At 44.8% G+C, this 24745-nt stretch overlaps 1 protein-coding gene across 1 annotated transcript in view; it reads left to right on the top strand.

Annotated features, from left to right (window-relative positions):
- The window catches only part of unc119a (unc-119 homolog a (C. elegans)), a 28476-nt gene extending 4005 nt beyond the window's left edge, over nt 1–24471 (top strand). Inside the window, exons 2-5 of the mRNA XM_046313411.1 lie at nt 20972–21085; nt 22340–22433; nt 23208–23380; nt 23511–24471. Coding sequence (XP_046169367.1) covers nt 20972–21085; nt 22340–22433; nt 23208–23380; nt 23511–23623 — 494 coding nt within the window. The 3' untranslated portion in view covers nt 23624–24471. The remainder of the gene's footprint in view (nt 1–20971; nt 21086–22339; nt 22434–23207; nt 23381–23510) is intronic.
- Nucleotides 24472–24745: the final 274 nt, after the last annotated feature.

Raw genomic sequence — 24745 nt, 5'->3', positions numbered from 1 at the left:
AACTGTGAAGCACAGGGGTGGCAGCATCATGTTGTGTGGGTGCTTTGCTGCAGGAGGGACTGATGCACTTCACAAAATAGATGGCATCATGGTGTAGGAAAATTATGTGGATATATTGAAGCAACATCTCAAGACATCAGTCAGGAAGTTAAAGCTTGGTTGCAAATGGGTCTTCCAAATGGACAATGACCCCAAGAATACTTCCAAAGTTGTGACAAAATGGCTTAAGGACAACAAAGTCAAGGTATTGGAGTGGCCATCACAAAGCCATGACCTCAATCCTATAGAACATTTTTGGGCGGAACTGAAAAATCGTGTGTGAGCAAGGAGGCCTGACTCAGCTACACCAGCTCTGTCAGTAGGAATGGGCCAAAATTCACCCAACTTATTGTGGGAAGCTTGTGGAAGGCTACCCAAAACGTTTGACCCAAGTTAAACAATTTAAAGGCAATGCTACCAAATACTAATTGTGTGTATGTACATTTCTGTCCCACTGGGAATGTGATGAAAGAAATTAAAGCTTAAATAAATCATTCTCTCTACTATTATTCTGACATTTCACATTCTTAAAATAAAGTGGTGATCCTAACTGATCTAAGACAGGGAATTTTTACAAGGATTAAATGTCAGGAATTGTGAAAATTTTAGATGAAATGTATTTGGCTAAGGTGTATGTAAACTTCCGACTTCAACTGTAAGTATTCAGACCCTTTACTCAGTACTTTGTTGAAGCACCTTTCAGCGATTACAGCCTCAAGTATTCTTGGGTATGACGCTACAAGCTTGGCACAGCTATATTTGGGGATTTTCTCCCATTCGTCTCTACAGATCCACTCAAGCTCTGTCAGGTTGAATGGGGAGAGTCGCTGCATAGTTATTCTCTAGTCTCTCCAGAAATGTTCCATCGGGTTCAAGTTCGGGCTCTAGCTGAGCCACTCAAGGACATTCAGAGACTTGTCCCAAAGCCACTCCTGCATTGTCTTGGCTGTGTTCTTAGGGTTTTTGTCCCGTTGGAAGGTGAACCTTCGCCCCTGTCTGAGGTCCTGAGCGCTCTGTAGCAGGTTTTCATCAAGGATCTCTCTGTACTTTGCTCCGTTCATCTTTCCCTCGATCCTGTCTAGTCTCCCAGTCCCTACCACTGAAAAACATCCCCACAGCATGATCCTGCCACCACCATGCTTCACCATAGGGACGGTGCCATATTTCATCCAGACGTAACGCTTGGCATTCAGGCCAAAGAGTTCAATCTCGGTGTCAGCAGATCAGAGAATCTTGTTTCTCATGGTCTGAGAGTCCTTTAGGTGCCTTTTGGCAAACTCCAAGCGGGCTGTCATGTGCCTTTTATGTGAGGAGTGGATTCCATGTGGCAACTCTACCATAAAGGCCTAATTAGTGATGTGCTGCAGAGATGGTTGTCTACTGGAAGGTTCTCCCATCTCCACAGAGGAACTCCTGAGCTCTGTCAGAGTGACCATCAGGTTCTTGCTCACTTCCCTGGCCAAGGCCCTTCTCCCCCGATTGCTTAGTTTGGCCGGGCAGCCAGCTCTAAAAAGAGTCTTGGTGGTTCCAATCTTCTTCCATTGAACAATGATGGAGGCCACTGTGTTCTTGGGGACTTTCAATGCTGCAGAAATGTTTTGGTACCCTTCCCTGTCTCAGAGCACTACAGATAATTAATTCGACCTCATGGCTTGGTTTTGCTCTGACATGCACTGTCACCTTTGGGACCTTATATAGACAGGTGTGTGCCTTTCCAAATCATGTCCAATCAATTGACTTTACCACAGGTGGACTCCAATCAAGTTGTATAAACACCTCAAGGATGATCAATGGAAACAGGATGCACCTGAGCTCAATTTCGAGTCTCATAGCAAAGGGTCTGAATACTTATGTAAATAAAGTATTTCTGTTTTTTAAATGTTTTTTTATAAATGTGCAAACATTTATAAATACCTGTTTTTGCTTTGACGTTATGGGATATTGTGTGTAGATTGATGAGGATTCTTTTTACATTTAATTCATTTTAGAATAAGGCTGAAACGTAAAAAAATGTGCTAGGTTTTACACAGTCAATTGAATAAATAACTGCATTTTTATTAAATGAATGTACAAATGATACTGTACATTTAAAATGTAAAAACATTCAATACAGTAATATGAGATCTGTATGTAAAACATTTACATTTGATACTTATCCTTATCCACGTCACAGTCAAATATACAGGATATGAGCATTCCATTCCAGCTAAACAACGGACATATACAATGGCAAGAAAAAGTAGGTGAACCTTTTGGAATTACCTGGATTTCTGCATAAATTAGTCACACATTTTGATCTGATCTTCATCTTAGTCACAACAATAGACAAACACGGTGTGTTTAAAACATCTTTTTGATAGGGGGCTGTTATGCAGGTGAATGAGGACCCAAAAGCGACTTGGCGAAAACAGAGTCTTTATTCCAGTAAAGGAAATAGGCAATACTCCTAGACAAATCGGAGCAGAAAACTAAACATAAAAAACTAATTCCACTCGTAGTGACGAGGACAGACTGGAGACTCGACCATAAACTGTAGGTTGCCTCGGGAAGGCACCGACCGTAGCAGACTCAGACACCTGCTCACACGCAGCATCTGCGGGAAACAAGACACGACAGGGCGAGACAAAGACACAGCACGGCGAACAATATACAAGGATCCGACAAGGACAGAAGTGGAAAACAAGGGGAGAAATAGGGACTCTAATCAGAAGACAAAATAGGGAACAGGTGTAAAAAGACTAAATGAGTGAGTTAGGAGAATGAGGAACAGCTGGGAGCAGGAACGGAACGATAGAGAGAGGGAGGGGGAGAGAGAGGGATAGAAAAAGGGAACGAACCTAATAAGACCAGCAGGGGGAAACGAACAGAAGGGAAAGCATAATGACAAGACAATATAAGACAAAACATGACAGTACCCCCCCCACTCACCGAGCGCCTCCTGGCGCTCTCGAGGAGGAACACTGGCGGCAACGGAGGAAATCATAGATCACAAACGGTCCAGCACGTCCCGAGAAAGAACCCAACTCCTCTCCTCAGGACCGTAACGGAAAACGATAAAAAGGGAAACTAGGGTACTACTCTAAAAAAAAAAAATGAGACACGGGTAGAGAACTGAAAGCTTTAGAGCAAACAGGACCAAACAGGCCAGGAGAGTAACAACTAGGGACAGACTGAGACACAACAAGGGCAGGAACAAGAACAGGAGAGATGCGGTGGCAGGGAACAGACTGGGACCCAGCAAGACCAGGAGCAGAAGCAGAAAAAAATTACCAGACTTATTCTGCGCGCAGTCCGAACACGCAGCCACGAAACGGCGCGTGTCACGCTCCTGAGTAGGCCACCAAAAGCGCTGGCGAATAGAAGCAAGAGTACCTCGAACGCCGGGATGGCCAGCTAACTTGGCAGAGTGAGCCCACTGAAGAACAGCCAGACGAGTAGAAACAGGAACGAAAAGAAGGTTACTAGGACAAGCGCGCGGCGACGCAGTGTGCGTGAGTGCTTGCTTAACCTGTCTCTCAATTCCCCAGACAGTCAACCCGACAACACGCCCAACAGGAAGGATCCCTCGGGAACAGTAGAAGCCACAGAAGAACTAAAGAGACGGGATAAAGCATGAGGCTTGGTGTTCTTAGTACCCGGGCAATAAGAAATAACGAACTCGAAACGAGCGAAAAACAACGCCCAACGAGCATGACGCGCATTCAGTCGTTTGGCAGAACGGATGTACTCAAGGTTCCTTTGGTCAGTCCAAACGACAAAAGGAACGGTCGCCCCCTCCAACCACTGGCGCCATTTGCCTAGGGCTAAACGGATGGCGAGCAGTTCACGGTTAGCCACATCATAGTTACGTTCCGACGGTGACAGGCGATGAGAAAAATACGCGCAAGGGTGGACCCCATCGTCAGTATCGGAGCGCTGGGACAGAATGGCTCCCACGCCCACCCCCGACGCGTCAACCTCGACAATAAACTGTTTAGTGACGTCAGGTGCAACAAGGATAGGAGCGGATGCAAAACGCTTCTTGAGGAGATCAGAACAACAATCATACGACCGGTGAGGAGGAAGGGAGTTGGTTCTGGACCGACTGAAGACCGTGCGCAGACCATGATATTCCTCCGGCACTCCTGTCAAATCACCAGGTTCCTCCTGTGAAGAGGGAGCAGAACAAACAGGAGGAATAGCAGACATTAAACACTTCACATGACAAGAAACGTTCCAGGAAAGGATAGAATTACTAGACCAATCAAAAGAAGGATTATGACACACTAGCCAGGGATGACCCAAAACAACAGGTGTAAAAGGTGAACGAAAAATCAAAAAAGAAATGGTCTCACTATGGTTACCAGATACAGTGAGGGTTAAAGGTAGTGTTTCACATAATATACTGGGGAGAGGACTACCATCCAAGGCGAACATGACCGTGGGCTCCCCCTAACTGTCTGAGAGGAATGTCATGTTCCCGAGCCCAGGCTTCGTCCATAAAACAGCCCTCCGCCCCAGAGTCTATTAATGCACTGCAGGAAGCTGCCGATCCGGTCCAGCGTAGATGGACCGGTAAGGTAGTACAGGTACTTGACGGAGAGGACCGTCTAGTAGCGCTTATCAGTCGCCCTCCGCCTACTGATGAGCTCTGGCCTTTAACTGGACATGAAATGACAAAATGACCAGCGGAACCGCAATAGAGACAGAGGCGGTTGGTGATTCTCCGTTCCCTCTCCTTAGTCGAAATGCGAATACCCCCCCAGCTGCATGGGCTCAACGCCAGAGTCAGTGGGGAAAGATGGTAGTGTCGGAGAGAGGGGAGACACAGTTAACGCGAGCTCTCTTCTATGAGCTCGGTGACGAAGATCTACCCGTCGTTCAATGCGAATAGCGAGTTCAATCAAAGAATCCACGCTGGATGGAACCTCCCGAGAGAGAATCTCATCCTTAACCTTAGCGTGGAGTCCCTCCAGAAAACGAGCGAGCAACGCCGGCTCGTTCCAGTTACTGGAGGCAGCAAGAGTGCGAAACTCTATAGAGTAATCCGTTATGGATCGATTACCTTGACATAGGGAAGACAGGGACCAGGAAGCTTCTTTCCCAAAAACTGAACGATCAAAAACCCTTATCATCTCCTCTTTAAAGTTCAGATAATTGTTAGTACACTCAGCGCTTGCCTCCCAGATAGCTGTGCCCCACTGCCGAGCCCGACCAGTAAGGAGTGATATGACGTAGGCAATCCGAGCTCTCTCTCTTGAGTATGTGTTGGGTTGGAGAGAGAACACTATATCACACTGGGTGAGAAAGGAGCGGCACTCAGTGGGCTGCCCAGAATAACATGATGGGTTATTAACCCTAGGTTCCGGAGGCTCGGAAGACCCGGAAGTAGCTGGTGGCACGAGACGAAGACTCTGATACTGTCCTGAGAGGTCGGAAACCTGAGCGGCCAGGTTCTCCACGGCATGACGAGCAGCAGACAATTCCTGCTCGTGTCTGCCGAGCATGGCTCCTTGGATCTCGACGGCAGTGTTACGAGCATCTGTAGTCGCTGGGTCCATTCTTTGGTCGGATCCTTCTGTTATGCAGGTGAATGAGGACCCAAAAGCGACTTGGCGAAAACAGAGTCTTTATTCCAGTAATGGAAATAGGCAATACTCCTAGACAAATCGGAGCAGAAAACTAAACATAAAAAACTAATTCCACTCGTAGTGACGAGGACAGACTGGAGACTCGACCATAAACTGTAGGTTGCCTCGGGAAGGCACCGACCGTAGCAGACTCAGACACCTGCTCATACGCAGCATCTGCGGGAAACAAGACACGACAGGGCGAGACAAAGACACAGCACGGCGAACAATATACAAGGATCCGACAAGGACAGAAGTGGAAAACAAGGGGAGAAATAGGGACTCTAATCAGAAGACAAAATAGGGAACAGGTGTAAAAAGACTAAATGAGTGAGTTAGGAGAATGAGGAACAGCTGGGAGCAGGAACGGAACGATAGAGAGAGGAGAGAGAGGGAGGGGGAGAGAGAGGGATAGAAAAAGGGAACGAACCTAATAAGACCAGCAGGGGGAAACGAACAGAAGGGAAAGCATAATGACAAGACAATATAAGACAAAACATGACAGGGGGCAGTATTTTCACGTCCAGATGAAAAGCGTGCCCAAAGTAAACTGCCTGTTACGCAGGCCCAGAAGCTAGGATATGCATATGCATGGTAGTATTGGATAGAAAACACTAATGTTTCTAAAACTGTTAAAATAATGTCTGTGAGTATAACAGAACTGATTTGGCAGGCGAAAACCCGAGCACAATCTATCCAGGGAAATTTATTTTTGAGGTCATTGTGTTTTCTAATGTTTTTCTATGGGAAACCTGATTTATTAGGGCCCAGACTGCAGTTCCTATGTCTATGCCAAGAGTGTGCAAAGCTGTCATAAAGGCAAATGGTGGCTACTTTGAAGAATCTCAAATATAACATATATTTTGATTTGTTTAACACTTTTTTGGTGTTTCCATATGTGTTATTTCATAATTTTGATGTCTTCACTATTATTCTACAATGTAGAGTACATGTGAGTAGATTCTACACATGAGTAGATGTGTCTAAACTTTTGATTGGCACTGTATATTTCATACTGTTATGAGTAACAATCTCTAAAGGAAACTGGAGACAGATTCACATTATCTCTTTGGCACATGCACACATCGAACAGATACATTTTTGACATTTGATGTGGCAATTTCACACAATCTTGGATGTCATCCTATTACTCAAATGTAGTCAGGTGGCCGACTTTGTTGTGATAGTATTAGTCATAATTGCTTCGGATTGTTCACCAGGGAGAATCCGTCCTCAGGAATAGCTCATTCCACTCTAGTCAGCCAATACTAACCCAACTGGCTTTTGGCACGCAGGAAGTGTCTCACCACACAAGCAATTGCTTGAATATAGACCGCCACTCTTGAAAGATCATCCTAGGTAGCTAAACAATAGAACAACAGGCTTTTGGCAGGCGGACTGGGCTGCTCTTTGTGTGTGGGGTGAAGTGGGGAACCAGTTTGTATACTGGCAGGTCTCTGTCTCACCACATCAGATTCAGACAGACTGAATACAGGCCATTTCAATCAGTTGTCCTTAGGTGACATAATGAGATGCTAAATATAGAATTATAGCATTTTTTCTCACACCTATTGACTTCTTTCTGTAGTTGTCGAGCCACATCAAAAAGGAACAGTACTATGCTCTATATTAGATATTGCATGTTATTTATTACACCTACTCACCTTGTTGTCCAGTCCTCACCTCGTTGTCCAGTCCTCATCACTCGTTGTGTGTGTTTATTTGTCTGCAGTGTAATTGTCTTTTCTTCAAATGAGCATATGAAAGACATTACTGTAAGTGTATTAATGCAAGTATATTAACTCTCCAGTAATGAATCACTTATTCAGTAAGTCCAACCCACTTCATGTCCAGCTCCTATACAGTCTCTCGGTGTCTCCATCTATCACAGAGACATTGAATAAAAGCCAGGGAAACACTTCATCACTGCCTGTCTGATAAACAACAACCTTTCTCTCTAGCTGTATTTTCCCCCTGACTGTATTTACAGTCTCTGGTCTTGACTGTCACCACAATTGCTGGAGCTTTAATTAAAATTGATCTGTGTGGCCGGCCTAATTTAAATCTGCTCTTTGCATCTGTCACAAGGTAAGCTACTGTTCTATGGGGGCCATTCATCTGATGTCAATGGGCAGGAGAGTCCTCTTTTATTCTCCTCTCCTCCCCTGTCCTCTCTTCTCCTGTCCCGTGCTTTTCTCTCTTCTCCTCTCTTCTAGTTTTTGGAGGTGGATAGATGACTTGTTGTGAGGATTTTGTTCCTCACTTGGGTCAAAGCAACTCCAATCTGATTAAACAAGTGTTATCTATAGTATAACAAAGCAGTTGCCTGTTGATTTGAAGGTTAACAATTAACGCAAGTCATTGACTGTCAATGTTTTTAATTTGCTGCGAAACTCGTCAATGGATAGGCCTAAGTGATACAAAATGTATTATCTATTCAGTGGCACATTGGGGTATTGAGAATGCACCATTCCTTGTTGAAAGCAGCAAGCCATTGACTCGTTGTCATCTGATGTGTGTGTGCACGTGCGGGCTGGACTCCTTTGGTCAGGGACACACAACCCTCGGCCCTATGGCTGTATCCAGCCCACCATGACATTTCCAAGTGGCCCTCAACATTATGTATTACAAAAGCAAAACCCCCCAAAAGAATTCATAATTAAAATAATGATTAATCTGCCTAGTAGAAGATACAGTGGTAAAAACATGTATTACAAAGCCTTTATTGTCGGACAGACTGTTGTTATACCAGTCTGATGATATGTGTTACTATGATGCAGGTCTGAAAAAAGGTTGACATGATATTTGAATGTATCTATGCCTTAAGTGCTGGGGTAGGGAAATCTGTTTCCAGACAGACCGGTAAACTCAGTATGCCACATAGTGGAAAGAGAGCCTGGAGGAATATATGAGCTTAGTCATACCGCTGTGTGTGTGTGTGTGTGCATGCGTGTGTTCACCCTCTGAATGGGATGACGTGATGAACTGAGACGATTCGCATTCAAGCTAATACAGCCCTACGGTACAATAACACATAACAGACAGTCTTTCTATATTACCCAGCCATGTTCATTTAATTTGCCTCCATTCTTTGTGACGTTTGGCACAGAATCCTATCAACATAGAGCAGAGTTTAAAATGGCCGCCGGCCTTTTCTTTCTCAACTGGTAGCAGTGTGACCCTGGGGGCCAGTGAAGTACTGTAGTGGTAGATGGTAGATATCAGAGGAAAGCTGTCAGAGAGATGTGCTACTGCAGTGTAACTGGAGCTTCCTGGGCTTTGTTAATTTTGCCTGTGGCCCTAAAACATGGCTCCAACTAGGTCTACTTGGCCAAGCTGCAAAGTCAAACTTGGCTATAATGTGACAGTTGTTTTGCCCTACAATATGCTTATTGTAAGTTTAAGGGTCAGAGCCTTTCCTTTGATCCTCCACTTCCTAGTATGTGTTTGTGCTTGCTCCTGGTTGGCTGAAGCAGTGTATTAACCTGTAGCAGCCTATACTGTGGCCTCTAAAGCTCCGCCTCTGATCAAATGGATTTCATTCTCAAAGTTCTAAAGCAGATGAATAAAGGTCTGCTTTCATCAAAACACCATAGGAAGGTTTGTTAGAATCAAAACAAAATGATAGACATTTTCTATCACTTAGTAGGTCTACCTTGTGTGTGTTTAAAATAGGCCTATTTCTATAGTCAACATCTTACCGTCACATATTGTTGTTATAGGCTACTGTAGACACACAGTTGTTCCACTCCCTCTATCTTTTTTGAAGTGGAACACAGTTAACTGTCTGTTGAAGATGTGTGTGTGTGTGTGTGTGTGTGTGTGTGTGTGTGTGTGTGTGTGTGTGTGTGTGTGTGTGTGTGTGTGTGTGTGTGTGTGTGTGTGTGTGTGTGTGTGTGTGTGTGTGTGTGTGTGTGTGTGTGTGTGTGTGTGTGTGTGTGTGTGTGTGTGTGTGTGTGTGTGCGCGCGCGCGTGCGTGAGATAGTGTAGGTGTGTTTGTGTTGGGGCCCATTTGGAATGCATTTATTTTTATAGATGTGGCAATCGATTGGTTACCCTAGTGTGTGTGGTTAGCATGATGTAGCGCCTAGGACAACAGAACATTGTGTTCACTCACAGGGCTTGTGAACAGAGCTAGTGTTTTTCTGCACCGCAACCACACAGCAACACTTCTCTCACAGCCAATTGCAGCTCAAATTCAGACATTAATGCCTCGATCACACCGACAGCTTCATTGCGTTTTAGTACACCAGAAGTACATTCATTTCCAATGGAATTCTGCGTTTGACTTACAGCATTGCGTTGCAGAGGCAGTTGCAGTGCGTTCTGTGTGGTGCAAACGTTGGATTTATCAAACGTATGAGTCAAACTGTATGTGTAGACGGCTTGACAGAAATGGTAGCAGAGGGTGAATGTTGGCCTTTTGTTGCACACATATTCAGATGATGCTGCGTACCATTTTGCGCAATGACACTATCAGGGTGATTAACGCGTAAACCCTCCTGATACCTCTCCCCCAGACCATTATGCACACAAACAGACACAAGCTCTCTCACTCGTGCCCTTTAAAAAATCAAGCTGCTTTTTCACTCTGACCGAACGGCAGACCGAGCGGGGGCTGAGGAGGAAGATAAGAGGAGGGAGGAAATCTAATCTGCATTCAGCTGTTAAATAAAAACACAACCTTTCAATAAACCTCACAGCCAGCCAGCCAATCAACTCACAGTCAGCCAGGCTGCAAGCCAGTAGCCTACAGGCAGCGTATTTAAGACATGTTGTGTGAAGAAGCATAATAAAAAGCCTATTTACTATCAACCTGAAATGAACAGCCATTTCAAAATGTAGATTTGTTCCTGTGGGAGACTGTCAAATGTTTTCAACATGTCCTGTGAACAGATGTCCTTGGGTATTTTATGGACCATATTGTATTTATTCTATTTAATAGCCTAATAACATGACTTAATTATCCAGATTGATTGACAGCTCGATTCAAATCAAAATACAGAAAAAGGTAGATGTGAACAAAGCTTGTGGCTGAAAAGTCTTCTAACTCCTCCTGGCTAATCTGGGGGATTAGGAGCTATAAATGGCTGCCAGTCGCTTGCTGATGATGAATGCCATAAACAGACATCTTGTGTCAAAACAAGTCCATTTCTATAAGAACTATATATGGCCATCGCTTGCTGATGATGAATGCCACGAACGACCATCTTGTGTCAAAACAGGTCCATTTCTATAAGAACTATATATGGCCATCGCTTGCTGTTGATGAATGCCACGAACGACCATCTTGTGTCAAAACAGGTCCATTTCTATAAGAACTATATATGGCCATCGCTTGCTGTTGATGAATGCCACGAACGACCATCTTGTGTCAAAACAGGTCCATTTCTATAAGAACTATATATGGCCATCGCTTGCTGTTGATGAATGCCACGAACGACCATCTTGTGTCAAAACAAGTCCATTTCTATAAGAACTATATATGGCCATCGCTTGCTGTTGATGAATGCCACGAACGGCCATCTTGTGTCAAAACAGGTCCGTTCTGTAAGAACAGCATGACTCAAGACTTAGTCTAATTTTACTCCTCTGCAATACTTCGGTGAGCTTTGAAGCACTTGAGGCAAGAAATGCAGATCACTGTCAGCCCATGCTGTTGTGTGTCCAGTTTTGGAATAACCTGAGGCTCTATCATATCCTGTAGCCTTGTCGTCTACTGTGTATGAATATAAGGACTGTACATAAAGCATAGAACCTGCATAAAACCCACATTCCCATTATGTGGAGTTTATGTCAATGTACCATGTTGTATGTTGACACATCTGTTCCAAGACATATCTGAAGGTGTTGTGCATCACTCTGTAATGTATTACAGGCAGAAAGAAGCCTTTTGAGTCATTTTGTCAGACACTCTTATCCAGAGCGACTTACAGGATTAAGTGCCTTGCTCAAGGGCACAGACCGATTTTATCAGCTCAGGGATTCAAACCAGCAGCCTTTTGGTTACTGGCCCAACACTCTTAACCACTAGGCTACCTCCCGTTAAGTACCAGACAGAGAAAGACACACGGCCACGCGGAGACACACGCACGAACACACGCGTCCGTACACACACACTCGCACACACTCACAGCAGGAGGCCCAGTGGTCTGACTCCACTTTATCAGATCACTGTAATGTAGCATTTCATCATCCCAGATCTGTTTGTTTTTTCATGACAACAACCATATCTATACAGCATTAACAGATCTGAGGCCAGCTGATAGCGTTTCATTACCATTTGAATGAACCCTAACATGAGTCGTTCTGCTCTGCTTTGTTTCGTTTCGTGTTTTGTTGTATTTTGTTCATGCACAGTGGGCAGGTGGAGGGGAGGAAAGGTAGAGCAGGAGGAGAGGTGGGGGGTGGGGGTGGGATGAATGGAGGGAGGGAGGGTGGGGGTGGGATGAATGGAGGGAGGGAGGGTGGGGGTGGGATGAATGGAGGGAGGGGTGGGGGGAGGGGTGGGGGGCGGGATGAATGGAGGGAGGGGTGGGGGGAGGGATGGAGGGAGGGAGGGGTGGGGGGAGGGAGGGAGGGGTGGGGGGTGGATGGAGGGAGGGAGGGAGGGGTGGGTGGGGTGGGGGGATGGATGGAGGTGGAGCAGAAAGCAAAATGTCCTGGCACAGCATCAGAACGAGCGTTGCTAGGTGATGCTGTTAAAGGAAAATGAAGTGAAGAGGTGTGCTCCTCTCAGGGAGAGTGAGGGAGAGAAAAAGAGGGTTAGCGAAAGAGGGAGGGAGAGAGAGAGAGGGAACCTGGGTGACGCTGACACTTCAGAGCCTTCCGGCAACTCTCTGCCACCGAGTTGCCGACACACAAACGAGCAAGCACACAGACACACACAGTCGCGCAGGAACACACACACGCATACACACACAGCGCATGGCCACATATTAGTCATAAACATTCAAACACTCATAGAGCAGGGTCCCTTACACTCACACAGGCACAGACAGAACCACACATAGGCATCACAACTAGATCCCCTTCAGCATATGGAGCAGCAGCAGCCCATAGAACACAGACTGAGAGGACAGTCACACCCTACTGAACATACACATGCACCCTCCATAGATGCATAGATCACCTGGACCACCTTGCTCAATGATATCAATAGGCTGTCTCTACTCAGACGGTTATGTATTGTAACATGCAGTTCAACTCCCGGTGGGATTGTAGAAATGTATTTTTAATGGTTTTCTCTGTAAATGAAGCCATTGCTTGATTAGCCTAGTTACTCCAGGGAATACTGGTAAAGGTCATCGTGGACCAGGTTGTTGCTGTGATGCGGTTAATGGACAGAACTGTTTTAACATTCAATTACAATGTATAATCTTCCCTCTTCTCTCCTCTCCTCCCACCTCTCCACTCATTCTCTCCTTCCTCTCCTCTCATCCTCCTCTTCAAGGATAACCATTCAGCTGAAGAGAAAGTGGAACCTCTTCATGTTAAATCCGATGATTCATGACATATTTGTCATCTTTCTGTCCCTCTCTCAATGTTTTAGGCGTAAATCACAATCTTGTGTTGTCGTTCCCTGTGATGAAATATACACAATGATCATTTAAATCACCCCAAAAGTACAGCCGATGAGGTCTGTTAGGATTTTAAGAGCGGCTATGACGTATGTCCATCTATTATCTACGTGCAGACCTTACCCAGTGAGGAGAAAGAATAGAGAGACATTTAGGAGCTGTGATTACAGGGCTTTTTGGTGACTAGCTGGGTGTGAAATTTGTTTCGTAGAGAACATTTACTTCTATGAAACTTTTCACACCGTCTGGGTACAGATAATGTAGTGGTATTAACATTGTCATCTTTTGTGGTGAGCAATGGAGTGTTGGTCACTTTGGGTGTGTCTCAATAGTCTCTCCTCCTCTCCCACAGTTGTTGTTTATTTGTATTTAGTCCACCTTTATTTAACCGGGTAAGCCAGTTGACAATAAGTTCTCATTTACAACTGTAACCTGGCCAAGATAAAGCAAAGCTATGCCACAAAAACAACAACACAGAGTTGCACATAAACAAACACAATAGAAAAATCTATGTACACGGTGTGCAAATGTAGAAGAGTAGGGAGGCAATAAATAGGCAATAAATAGGCCATTAATAGGCCATAGAGGTGAAATAATTGTAATTTATCATTAACACTGGAGTGATAGATTTGCAGATGATGATGTGCAAGTAGAGATATTGGGGAGCAAAAGAGCTAGATGTTAAGTAACAATATAGGGATGAGGTAGTGCTATTTACAGATGGGCTGTGTACAGGTACAGTGATCGTTAAGCTGCTCTGACAGCTGATGCTTAAAGTTAGAGAGGGAGATATAAGAGTCCAGCTTCAGTGATTTTTGCAATTCATTCCAGTCATTGGCAGCAGAGAACTGTAAGGAAAGGTGGCCAAAGAGGTGTTGGCTTTGGGGGGGGACCAGTGAAATATACCTACTGGAGCACGTGCTATGGGTGGGTGTTACTATGGTGACCGGTGAGCTGAGATAAGGCGGGGCTTTACCTAGCATAGACGTATAGATGACCTGGAGCCAGTGGGGTGCGGGCAGCAATCGGTTGAAGAGCATGCACTTAGTTTTACTAGCATTTAAAAACAGTTGGAGGCCACGGAACGACTGTTGTATGGCATTGAAGCTCGTTTGGAGGTTTCTTAGCACAGTGTCCAAAGAAGGGCCAGATGTATACAGAATGGTGTTGTCTGCATAGAGGTGGATCAGAGAATCACCAGCAGCAAGAGCGACATCATTGATACATACAGAGAAAAGAGTCGGCCCGAGAATTGAACCCTGTGGCACCCCCGTAGAGTCTGCCAGAGGTCCACATAACAGGCCATCCGATTTGACACACTGAACTCTATCTGAGAAGTAGTTGGTGAACCACGCGAGGCAGTCATTTGAGAAGCCAAGACTATTGAGTCTGCTGATAAGAATGTGGTGATTGACAGAGTCGAAAGCCTTGGCCAGGTCGATGAAGACGGCTACACAGTACTGTCTTTTATCAATGACGGTTATGATATCTTTTAGGACCTTGAGCGTGGCTGAGGTGCACCCATGACCAGCTCAGAAACCAGATTGCATAGTGAGGATGAAAATCTACACTGACATGAATGAACTGAACAGGTGAAAGCAATTTCCTGGTTCAGTTGGTTTCCTCCATCATTTATTTTGCATGTGTGTTCAGATCAGTAAAGGGGAGGAAGCCACTTTAGATTACTGAGATGCGGCCTTCTTTGTACTATGGGTTGTGGGGACGACTATTGAGATGCAGCCTTTGCACTGCAGTAAGGGTAGTGGGGCTCATACAATTTGCTCCTGAGCTCCTGTTTAGCTAGCTGATCTGTAGCCGTCTCATGTTCTGAGAACATCACTCTTATCAGACCACAGTCACAGTAAAGAAGGCAAGGCTACCGTGTGCCAAGAACATAGTGCCAGTGTTGCCAGGGTAACAACAGCTTCCTTTCCAACATACTGTGGTTGTGGTTGTCATTGCTGTAAAAATGTGGGTGGAGCCTTTGGGATTGACTGACAGATTGGTAAAGGGACGTCTTATTATAGAAATAGAATGGTCACAATAACATAATTTCTTACAATTTTGCGGACGGCACGGCATCATTTTTTCTACCAGAGATTGAATTTGGACTTTTCCAACACTGTATTTAAATGGCGCTGCGTTGCAGCATGGTTGTACTGTATGTTGATGAGGATCTAATGGCCGCACTAGCCTGCTCTACCACTTGTTAGCTGATGCCTGGACACAGCTTTGGTCTCTGATGTAACGTGTTAGGTAGTTAAATGACATCTACTATACCATATGGCATCAGAGTGCACATTAAGGTCATTCAGTCACTACACTCATAACTGACCTACAATAATGTTATAGAGCAGTAATCGTCTGTAGTGGTTTGTTATGAATATCTACATTCTAACACTGTATGTCTGTTCTATACTTCTTTGTTTATTATTGAGGGGACAGCAACTTTTGAATTTGAATAGTATTATTTTATACTGATTTGAACCTGAATGACCTGTGCTGACAAATGAGCAAAAGGTTGGCCTAAGTGCTTTAAGTTAGTGTTTGAACTCAATGGTCATTGACAATTATTTAAGATATACTGTACTGTAAAACCCTCAATATTGCTACCGTTTATCTACCACATTTACCCCTAAATCACTGTGTTATTCACATACAGGTGCACTATATATATAAAAGTATGTGGACACCCCTTCAAATGTGTGGATTCGGCTATTTCAGCCACACCAGTTGCTGACAGGTGTATAAAATCGAACACACAGCCATGCAATCTCCATAGGTAAACATTGACATTAGAATGTCCTCATTGAAGAGCTCAGTGACTTTCAACGTGGCACCATCATAGGATGCTACCTTTCCAACGAGCCAGTTGTTCTGCCCTGCTAGAGTCAAATTTCTGGCCTGCTAGAGCTGCCCCGGTCAACTGTATGTGCTGGTATTGTGAAGTGGTAACATCTAGGAGCACCAACGGCTCAGCCGCTAAGTGGTAGGCCACACAAACTCACAGAAGGGGACCGCCGAGTGCTGAAGCGCGGAGTGTGTCCTTGGCCACAACACTCACTACTGAGTTCTAAACTACCTCTGGAAGCAGCTTCAGCACAAGAACTGTCCTTCGGGAGCTTCATGAAATGGGTTTCCATGGCCGAGCAGCCGCACAAACATAAGATCACCATGCACAATGCCAAGCGTCGGCTGGGTGGTGTAAAGCTCGCCGCCATTGGGCTCTGGAGCAGTGGAAACGCGTTCAACATCACTTCAACATCTGGCAGTCCAACGAACAAATCTGGGTTTGGCAGATGCCAAGAGAACACTACCTGCCCAAATGCATAGTGCCAACTGTAAAGTTTGGTGGAGGAGGAATAATGGTCTGGGGATGTTTTTCATGGTTCGGGCTAGGCCCCTTAGTTCCAGTGAAGGGAAATCTTAATGCTACAACATACAATGACATTCCAGATGATTCCGTGCTTTGGGGAAGGCCCTTACCTGTTCCAGCATGACAATGCCCCCATGCACAAAGCAGGTCCATACAGAAATGGTTTGTTGAGATTAGTTTTGAAGAACTTGACTGGTCTGCACAGAGCCCTGGCCTCAACGCCTCCGAAAGCCTTTGGAATGAATTGGAATGCCAACTGCGAGCCTGGCCTAATCGCCCAACATCAGTGCCCAATCTCACTAATGCTCTTGTGGCTGAATGGAAGCAAGTCCCCGCAGCAATGTTCCAACATCTATTGGAAAGCCTTCCCAAAAGGGTGGAGGCTGTTATAGCTGCAAAGGCGGGACCAACTCCATATTAATGTGTCCACATACTTTTGGTAATGCAGTGTATCTACCTCAATACTCCAGCACATTGTGAATTTGGTATTGACACTGACCCTGAATATAGCTGACATTCGTCTGTTTTTGTCTTATTTTTTGTGTTTTGTAGTTTTAAACGTTTTTTTTTAAATACTAGTTTGATATTGAGTACAGCACTGTTGGATTGGGATTTAAAGTAAAGCATGTCGCTGTACTTGTGCATTTGTTAAATAAAACTTGAAACTTGCCATAGTTCAGTAGTACAGATGAGCCTCACATCAATTGGAGTTATTTTGTAACCCTCAGAGCTTACAGTATGTTGGCCTCAGAAGTAAAAATGACAGTTTGTGGTTGCTGGTTTAAGTTGGAGAGCTGCTTACATGTACAGTAAATCTGTTGACTGGCCTGTTATTCCAGCAGGCATGTGATGTGGTGGGGCTGGACTGACTTCCGGTTATGTCCCAGTGCTAAGTGCTTTCCCATCAACTGTACTCTCACCTGAGATAACCTTTCTGGCCTTAGACATAGACCCCTGGCCTTACCTATTAAACATGTCCATTGCCCCACCAGTAGAGAATGCACACGCCCGCACACACACACATACAGTATACACCGTTTTTACCTATCTGAAGGTGTAGTAGTTCTGTGGTGTGGATTATAATGATAGGTGGGTAGTAGGTGAGATGGAAAGTAGCCAGGAGACCCAGTCACAACTCACAAGGGAATTACTGCCATCTGCACACACACACACACACACACACACACACACACACACACACACACACACACACACACACACACACACACACACACACACACACACACACACACACACACACACACACACACACACACACACACACACACACACACACATACACACACACACAGAAGAGTCCAAAGCCTGCTGCCAATTATATTAATGACCCTAACAACACCAGGGCCGGAGCAAGGAACAGGGGGCGTCGCCTTAAGACCTCAGCAGATTTGTGTGAAGGCCCTTTGAGTCCATCACTCCCTCCTCCTCCACTCTCTCTCACACACACACACGCACACACACACACACACACACACACGCACGCACGCACGCGCACACACACACACACACACACACACACACACACACACACACACACACACACACACACACACACACACACACACACACGCGCGCACACACACGCACGCACACACACATGCACACACACATGCACACACACACAAAACCATGCATACTCACATACACATTCAGACTCCTCCCCTCTCTCCATGTAGCACAGCTAGGTAACAGGAAGGCTAAAAATATCTCCTGGCCATTGGCTAGCCAGTTTGGTCCATCTGTTCCTGGTTCCTTAGGTAAGTAGAGGGGGGGGGGAGTGTTTGTGTGCGTGCATACGTGTGTCTGTGCACACAGTGTATGTTTTGCGTGTGTGTGTGTGTGCGTGTGCGTGCGTGTGTGAGGGCTCACTAAAATCTTACTAGAACGTGCTCTTACTATTCTACCTCAGTACAGTTTTGACATGAAACTATATCAAAGGCTTAGAGGCAGGTGCCCACCTGTAGTTTTTAATAGGATGCAGGTAGGGAGGGGTGTATGAAAGGTGTGCAGTGGTCAATTTGTGGGGTGGTGTCGGAGGAATGGGGGTTATAATACAGCAAAAGCTATAGTTTCCCCAAATCCCCTTAGCGTCTTCCAATCTGTCCATGTGACGGTGAAACAATGTAAGCCTCTTAGTCCTAATCCACAGCCTGTGGGGAGGTGAGTGTATGCCACAGGGCTGTAGATGCTGTCCCTTGGGCACAGATCTGCAAAAAGGGTGCTATCTAGAACCTAAAAAGGTTCTTAGCCTTTCCCCATTGGAGAACGCATTGAAGAACCCTTTTGGTTCCAGGTAGAACTCTTTTAGTTTTCATGTGTTACCATTTCCACAGAGAGGGTTCTACATGGAACCAAAAAGGGTTCTACCTGGAACCAAAAAGGGTTATTTTATGGGGACAGACGAAGAACCCTTTTGGAGTGTGGGATCAGCGTACAGTACCCTCGACCCGAACCTTAGGTTAAGTTGGCTGGTACCCTGGTGTTGCCCTGGTTTTGCCGACACCGTGCTCCAACCAACTGAGCCGTATTGGAACCAGACGTGTTGGTTCGTGTTCGATTTCTGTCCTAATTGTTTTGACTGTCCACATATTCCAAACTGTCAGTTCTGTGAGAGGGCCTTATAGAAGTGTCTCAGATTCCAAACTGTCAGTTCTGTGAGAGGGCCTTATAGAAGTGTCTCAGATTCCAAACTGTCAGTTCTGTGAGAGGGCCTTATAGAAGTGTCTCAGATCCAAACTGTCAGTTCTGTGAGAGGGCCTTATAGAAGTGTCTCAGATTCCAGACTGTCAGTTCTGTTAGTGTGACACAAAAGACTGTGGGCCTGCATGTTATCACAGAGAAGTTATCCAGTGACTATAAGACTGTGGTTATTGTCAGTGTCACATCTTGGCAGATGCAAAGATTAGAGGAGTAAAAATAGCTCTTTCTGTCTCTCTGTTAGGTGAGGATCTGACAGGCTGGCCAAGTGGCTGGATGGGGCAGGGTCAGAGTGCTTAGTGAAGGGACATGTTTTGGAAGAGCCTAATCATTGTGCACAAGGCTGTAACAGCTGCAAAATTGTCTTATAACATAGAGATCATTACTTGTAGTTCATATGTACATTTGCACCAAGTTTCATGCTTTTATATTCCTTTACTTGATAAAAGTGAACTTTTACACTAATATCTTAAATATTTCTGGTATATTAGAGGTTGACAATTCAAGAATGTTCATGAATGTAAACAAACGTATGGTGAAAGTATACATAGTCTTTCTACTGTTCATTCCTTTGACTAAAAGGTGTTCTGTAGAGTATGTAGCCCTCCTGTATTCAGACTGAAATGTGTTCTGTATCCCTCCTGTAGCCCTGCTGTATTCAGACTGAAATGTGTTCTGTATCCCTACTGTAGCCCTCCTGTATTCAGACTGAAATGTGTTCTGTAGCCCTCCTGTAGCCCTGCTGTATTCAGACTGAAATGTGTTCTGTAGAATTTGTAGCCCTCCTGTATTCAGACTGAAATGTGTTCTGTAGAGTATGTAGCCCTCCTGTAGCCCTGCTGTATTCAGACTGAAATGTGTTCTGTAGAATATGTAGCCCTCCTGTAGCCCTCCTGTATTCAGACTGAAATGTGTTCTGTAGAATTTGTAGCCCTCCTGTATTCAGACTGAAATGTGTTCTGTAGAATTTGTAGCCCTCCTGTATTCAGACCAAAATGTTTTCTGTAGAGTATGTAGCCCTCCTGTATTCAGACTCAAATGTGTTCTGTAGCGCTCCTGTATCCCTCCTGTATTCAGACTAAAAATGTGTTCTGTAGAGTATGTAGCCCTCCTGTATTCAGACTAAAATGTGTTCTGTAGAGTATATAGCCCTCCTGTAGCCCTCCTGTATTCAGACTAAAAGTCGTTCTGTAGAGTATGTAGCCCTCGTGTATTCAGACTAAAATGTGTTCTGTAGAGTATGTAGCCCTCCTGTATTCAGACTGAAATGTGTTCTGTAGAGTATTGTGCCCTCCTGTATTCAGACTGAAAGGTGTTCTGTAGAGTATGTAGCCCTCCTGTAGCCCTCCTGTATTCAGACTGAAATGTGTTCAATAGAGTATGTAGCCCTCCTGTATTCAGACTTAAATGTGTTCTGTAGAGTATGTAGCCCTCCTGTATTCAGACTGAAAGGTGTTCTGTAGAGTATGTAGCCCTCCTGTATTCAGACTGAAAGGTGTTCTGTAGAGTATGTAGCCCTCCTGTATTCAGACTGAAAGGTGTTCTGTAGAGTATGTAGCCCTCCTGTATTCAGACTGAAATGTGTTCTGTAGAGTATGTAGCCCTCCTGTATTCAGACTAAAATGTGCTCTGTTCCCTTTCTGTTTCAGACTACCTATGTTCCCCAGAGGAGAACGTTCACATGATCGACTTCACACGGTTCAAGATCCGAGACATGGAGACAGGGACGGTGCTGTTTGAGATCACTAAACCCCCTGTACCTGGTATGGGCTATGTCGAAACTACCATATTAAACAGCACATATATTAGATGCATGTACTGTGTATGAGCTATATGTTGGTAATATATTTAATCAAGACATGGAGACAGGGACGGTGAGATCACCTGTTATGCACTTGAGTGAGGACCCAAAAGCGGTTTAACAAAAACAGAGTCCTTTAATGTAAACACAGGGAAGACATAGATCCTCTTCAGATGTAGATAATGGAAAAATAGACAACCCGCAGAGAGGGCGACAAATGAAACAAAAAATCCTTCTGATAATTACAAAAGAGCCCTCTTCTTAGCAGCAGAGGAGAATAGCTGGGTTAGCGGCGACAGGCTGCAGGTCTCTCTGCGTAGGCGCGGGTCATAGAGGAACAGTGGTACCTGATCTCACGTAGCATCAGATGAACTGGACACAGTACAAACGATAAGACAGTTAGCTGAGTACAGGATGCACTTGCCAGGCAGATTCCGACAGGACGGGACAAGGATGAAGCAAACGAGACGATAGTTTGTTTCTGGCATGAGAAACTCAAACGAGAATCTGACAAAGAAAGAAGCAGGAACAGAGAGAGAAATAGAGACCTAATCAGAGGGAAAAAGGGAACAGGTGGGAAAAGGGTGAATGAGGTAGTTAGAGGAGATGAGGAACAGCTGGAGGAGGAGAGAAAGAGAAGGTAACCTAATACGACCAGCAGAGGGAGACGGAGTGAAGAGAAAGAACAGGAACAAGACATAATATGACATCACCAAACCAACAGCACCAGCTCAGTAATAGGCCTGTTCTGTGCTAAATATAACCATTAGTATTTGTGTTCCCTAACATATTCATATTCTTATATAAATGTTAACAATTTTCTCTCTTATTAGAGCCTAGGATATATGACTTGTGGCACTAAACTACAGGTCATAGCCTCTGATAACGAAGAGGTTTTAAGACCTACTGTATGTGTGAGCAGCATATACCTCTGGGTTAACTAGGCCCAGGCAGTAATATGCATGATTCATGAACAAATGACTCCTATTAGCTTGGTCCCTACTAAGAAGGTAGAATGTATGCACACATGACTGTAAGTCGCTTTGGATAAAAGCGTCTGCTAAATGGCATATATTATTATTATTATTATTATTTCACTGTGTGAGTTGATCATCTAAGGCCCTGAAACAGTGTCTATTCAGAGAGGTACACAGCAGAAAGACTGTGCTTCAACAGCATGCTTGTTAACGCGGTATCTTTTGTGACACTACGGCAGCAGGCGAAAAGAAGGATTTTGACCCCAACGGAGGCCGCTTCGTCCGTTACCAGTTCACCCCTGCCTTCCTGCAGCTGCGCCAGGTCGGCGCCACGTAAGTCACAGCTAAGATGGCCGCCTGTGTGGGTGTGTAAGGGTGGTGGAGCGGTGGCCATTCAGTGCCCTGCTGTTCTCTTCTGAGAGGAGACAGATGGGCAGGGCTATTCTCAGAGAGTGAGAGGTGGTGTGTGTGTGCGTGCCTACGTGCTTGCGTGCATGTTTGTGTGTGACAGATACCAAGGAGGCAGGAATGCTACACAGTAGGGGGAGAAAGAGAGAGGGAGAGAGAGAAAAAAGGAGGCAGGGTGAGGGAGAAAGAAAGAGAGAAAGAGAGATGAGAAAAAGGACAGTCAGGCCAGTTGTTATTAATGAGCGTTTCACTGCAGTGGGCTAAATCAGGGTCTCACAGAGTGTTTATTGGTAGTCTTAAACACATCTACATTGAAACCAACGAATACACCTCACACACATGGCTATGGGCTTAAAAAAAGAAGACACCTGTACCATGTCAGATATAGAGTTGAAATGTATTACATTTTTACATTTGGAGTTTTCATCCCAATATTACACTTTATATACATCACAGAAGACTGAAACACAGCAAAACAGTTTGGCATCAAAACACCAGATTTTCTGCTGTTTATTTAAATGAATGTTTATTATGAAATTATGAAAAATATGAATAACATTCCACACAAGGCCACTAGTCATTTGAATGCAAGATGGAATTACACTTTGGTTCTGCAACAAACTATAACAAACAAATGATGTGTAAGTGTGTTTCCAATAGTTTATCAGATCGCTCTGTCCCCTGTCCTCTCTCACACAGTGTGGAGTTCACAGTGGGAGACATGCCCATCAACAACTTCAGGATGATTGAGAGGCACTACTTCAGAGAGCAGCTCCTCAAAAGCTTTGATTTTGAGTTTGGTTTCTGTATGCCCAGCAGCAAGAACACCTGCGAACACATCTACGAGTTCCCCCCTCTGTCAGAGGACATCAGTGAGTATAGACACACGTAGAAACAGAGACACAGACATAGCACGCATGCATACATGCACTTCCTGTACCCATATGACACACACACTCACTCAAACACACACACTGACGTGTCCTTCCTCTTCTTCCTCAGTGCGCGAGATGATCCTGCACCCATACAAAACGCAGTCCGACAGCTTCTACTTTGTGGACAACAAGCTGGTGATGCACAACAAGGCAGACTACTCCTACAGTGGGAGTCCGTAGGAGCACAGGACTTCCCTAGACACCTAGACCTACTCCAACTCTAACCCACCCCACCATAGGACCATAGGACCATGGACAGACAGACAGACAGACAGACAGACAGACAGACAGACAGACAGACAGACAGACAGACAGACAGACAGACAGACAGACAGACAGACAGACAGACAGACAGACAGACAGACAGACAGACAGACAGACAGACAGACAGACAGACAGACAGACAGACAGACAGACAGACAGACAGACAGACAGACAGACAGACAGACAGGCAGGCAGGCAGGCAGGCGACGAACGGAGAGACGTATGGATGGACTGACAGGTCACAAGTAGCAAGACTGATGGACAGCCTCGCACTCTCAGCAGCTTTATTTTCTCCAATCAGAATTCCTCCGTTGCTTGTTATCCCCTCAATTGCAATCCCCTACTTCAGTCTCTTTCAATGACCTCTCAACTTTCTGTGTCTGATAGAGAGTGTTATAGATGTCTACACAGTCTAGCATACATAAACATCTGATGTGGCCTGATCTAGACAAAATAAAAGCACAACCAGTAGAGTATATAAGGGCCTGTAACAATGAGTCAGATTGAATGTCTAGTCAGTGAGTTCTCAGTCAGTCAGCTAAAGAGAAAAATAGAAAGGGAGAGAGAGATAAGAAGGGACAAAAAATGAAGAGAGCGAGAAAGAGAGATAGAGTGTCTGCTTTTCTGCACTTCATCTCATTGACATTTACAGTACCAGTCAAAAGTTTGGACACACCTACTCATTCAAGGGTTTTACGTGACTATTTTCTACATTGTAGAATAATAGTGAAGACATCAAAACTATGAAATAACACATATGGAATCATGTAGTAACCAAAAAAGTGTTGCCAGTATGACAGGTTTGCACATTCTTGGCATTCTCTCAACCAGCTTCATGAGGTAGTCACCTGGAATGCATTTCAATAACAGGTGTGCCTTGTTAAAAGTTCATTTCTGGAATGTCTTGCCTTCTTAATGCATTTGAGCCAATCAGTTGTGTTGTGACAGGTTAGGGGTGGTATACAGAAGGTAGCACTATTTGGTAAAAGACCAAGTCCATTATTATTATTTGCCCTTTGGTCTGATTAGTCAAAAAAA

This window comes from Oncorhynchus gorbuscha, linkage group LG19, assembly GCF_021184085.1.
Source record: "Oncorhynchus gorbuscha isolate QuinsamMale2020 ecotype Even-year linkage group LG19, OgorEven_v1.0, whole genome shotgun sequence".
Lineage (NCBI taxonomy): Eukaryota > Metazoa > Chordata > Actinopteri > Salmoniformes > Salmonidae > Oncorhynchus > Oncorhynchus gorbuscha.
Note: the sequence above shows the minus strand (reverse complement) of the source record. Positions and strands in the feature narration are given on the sequence as shown.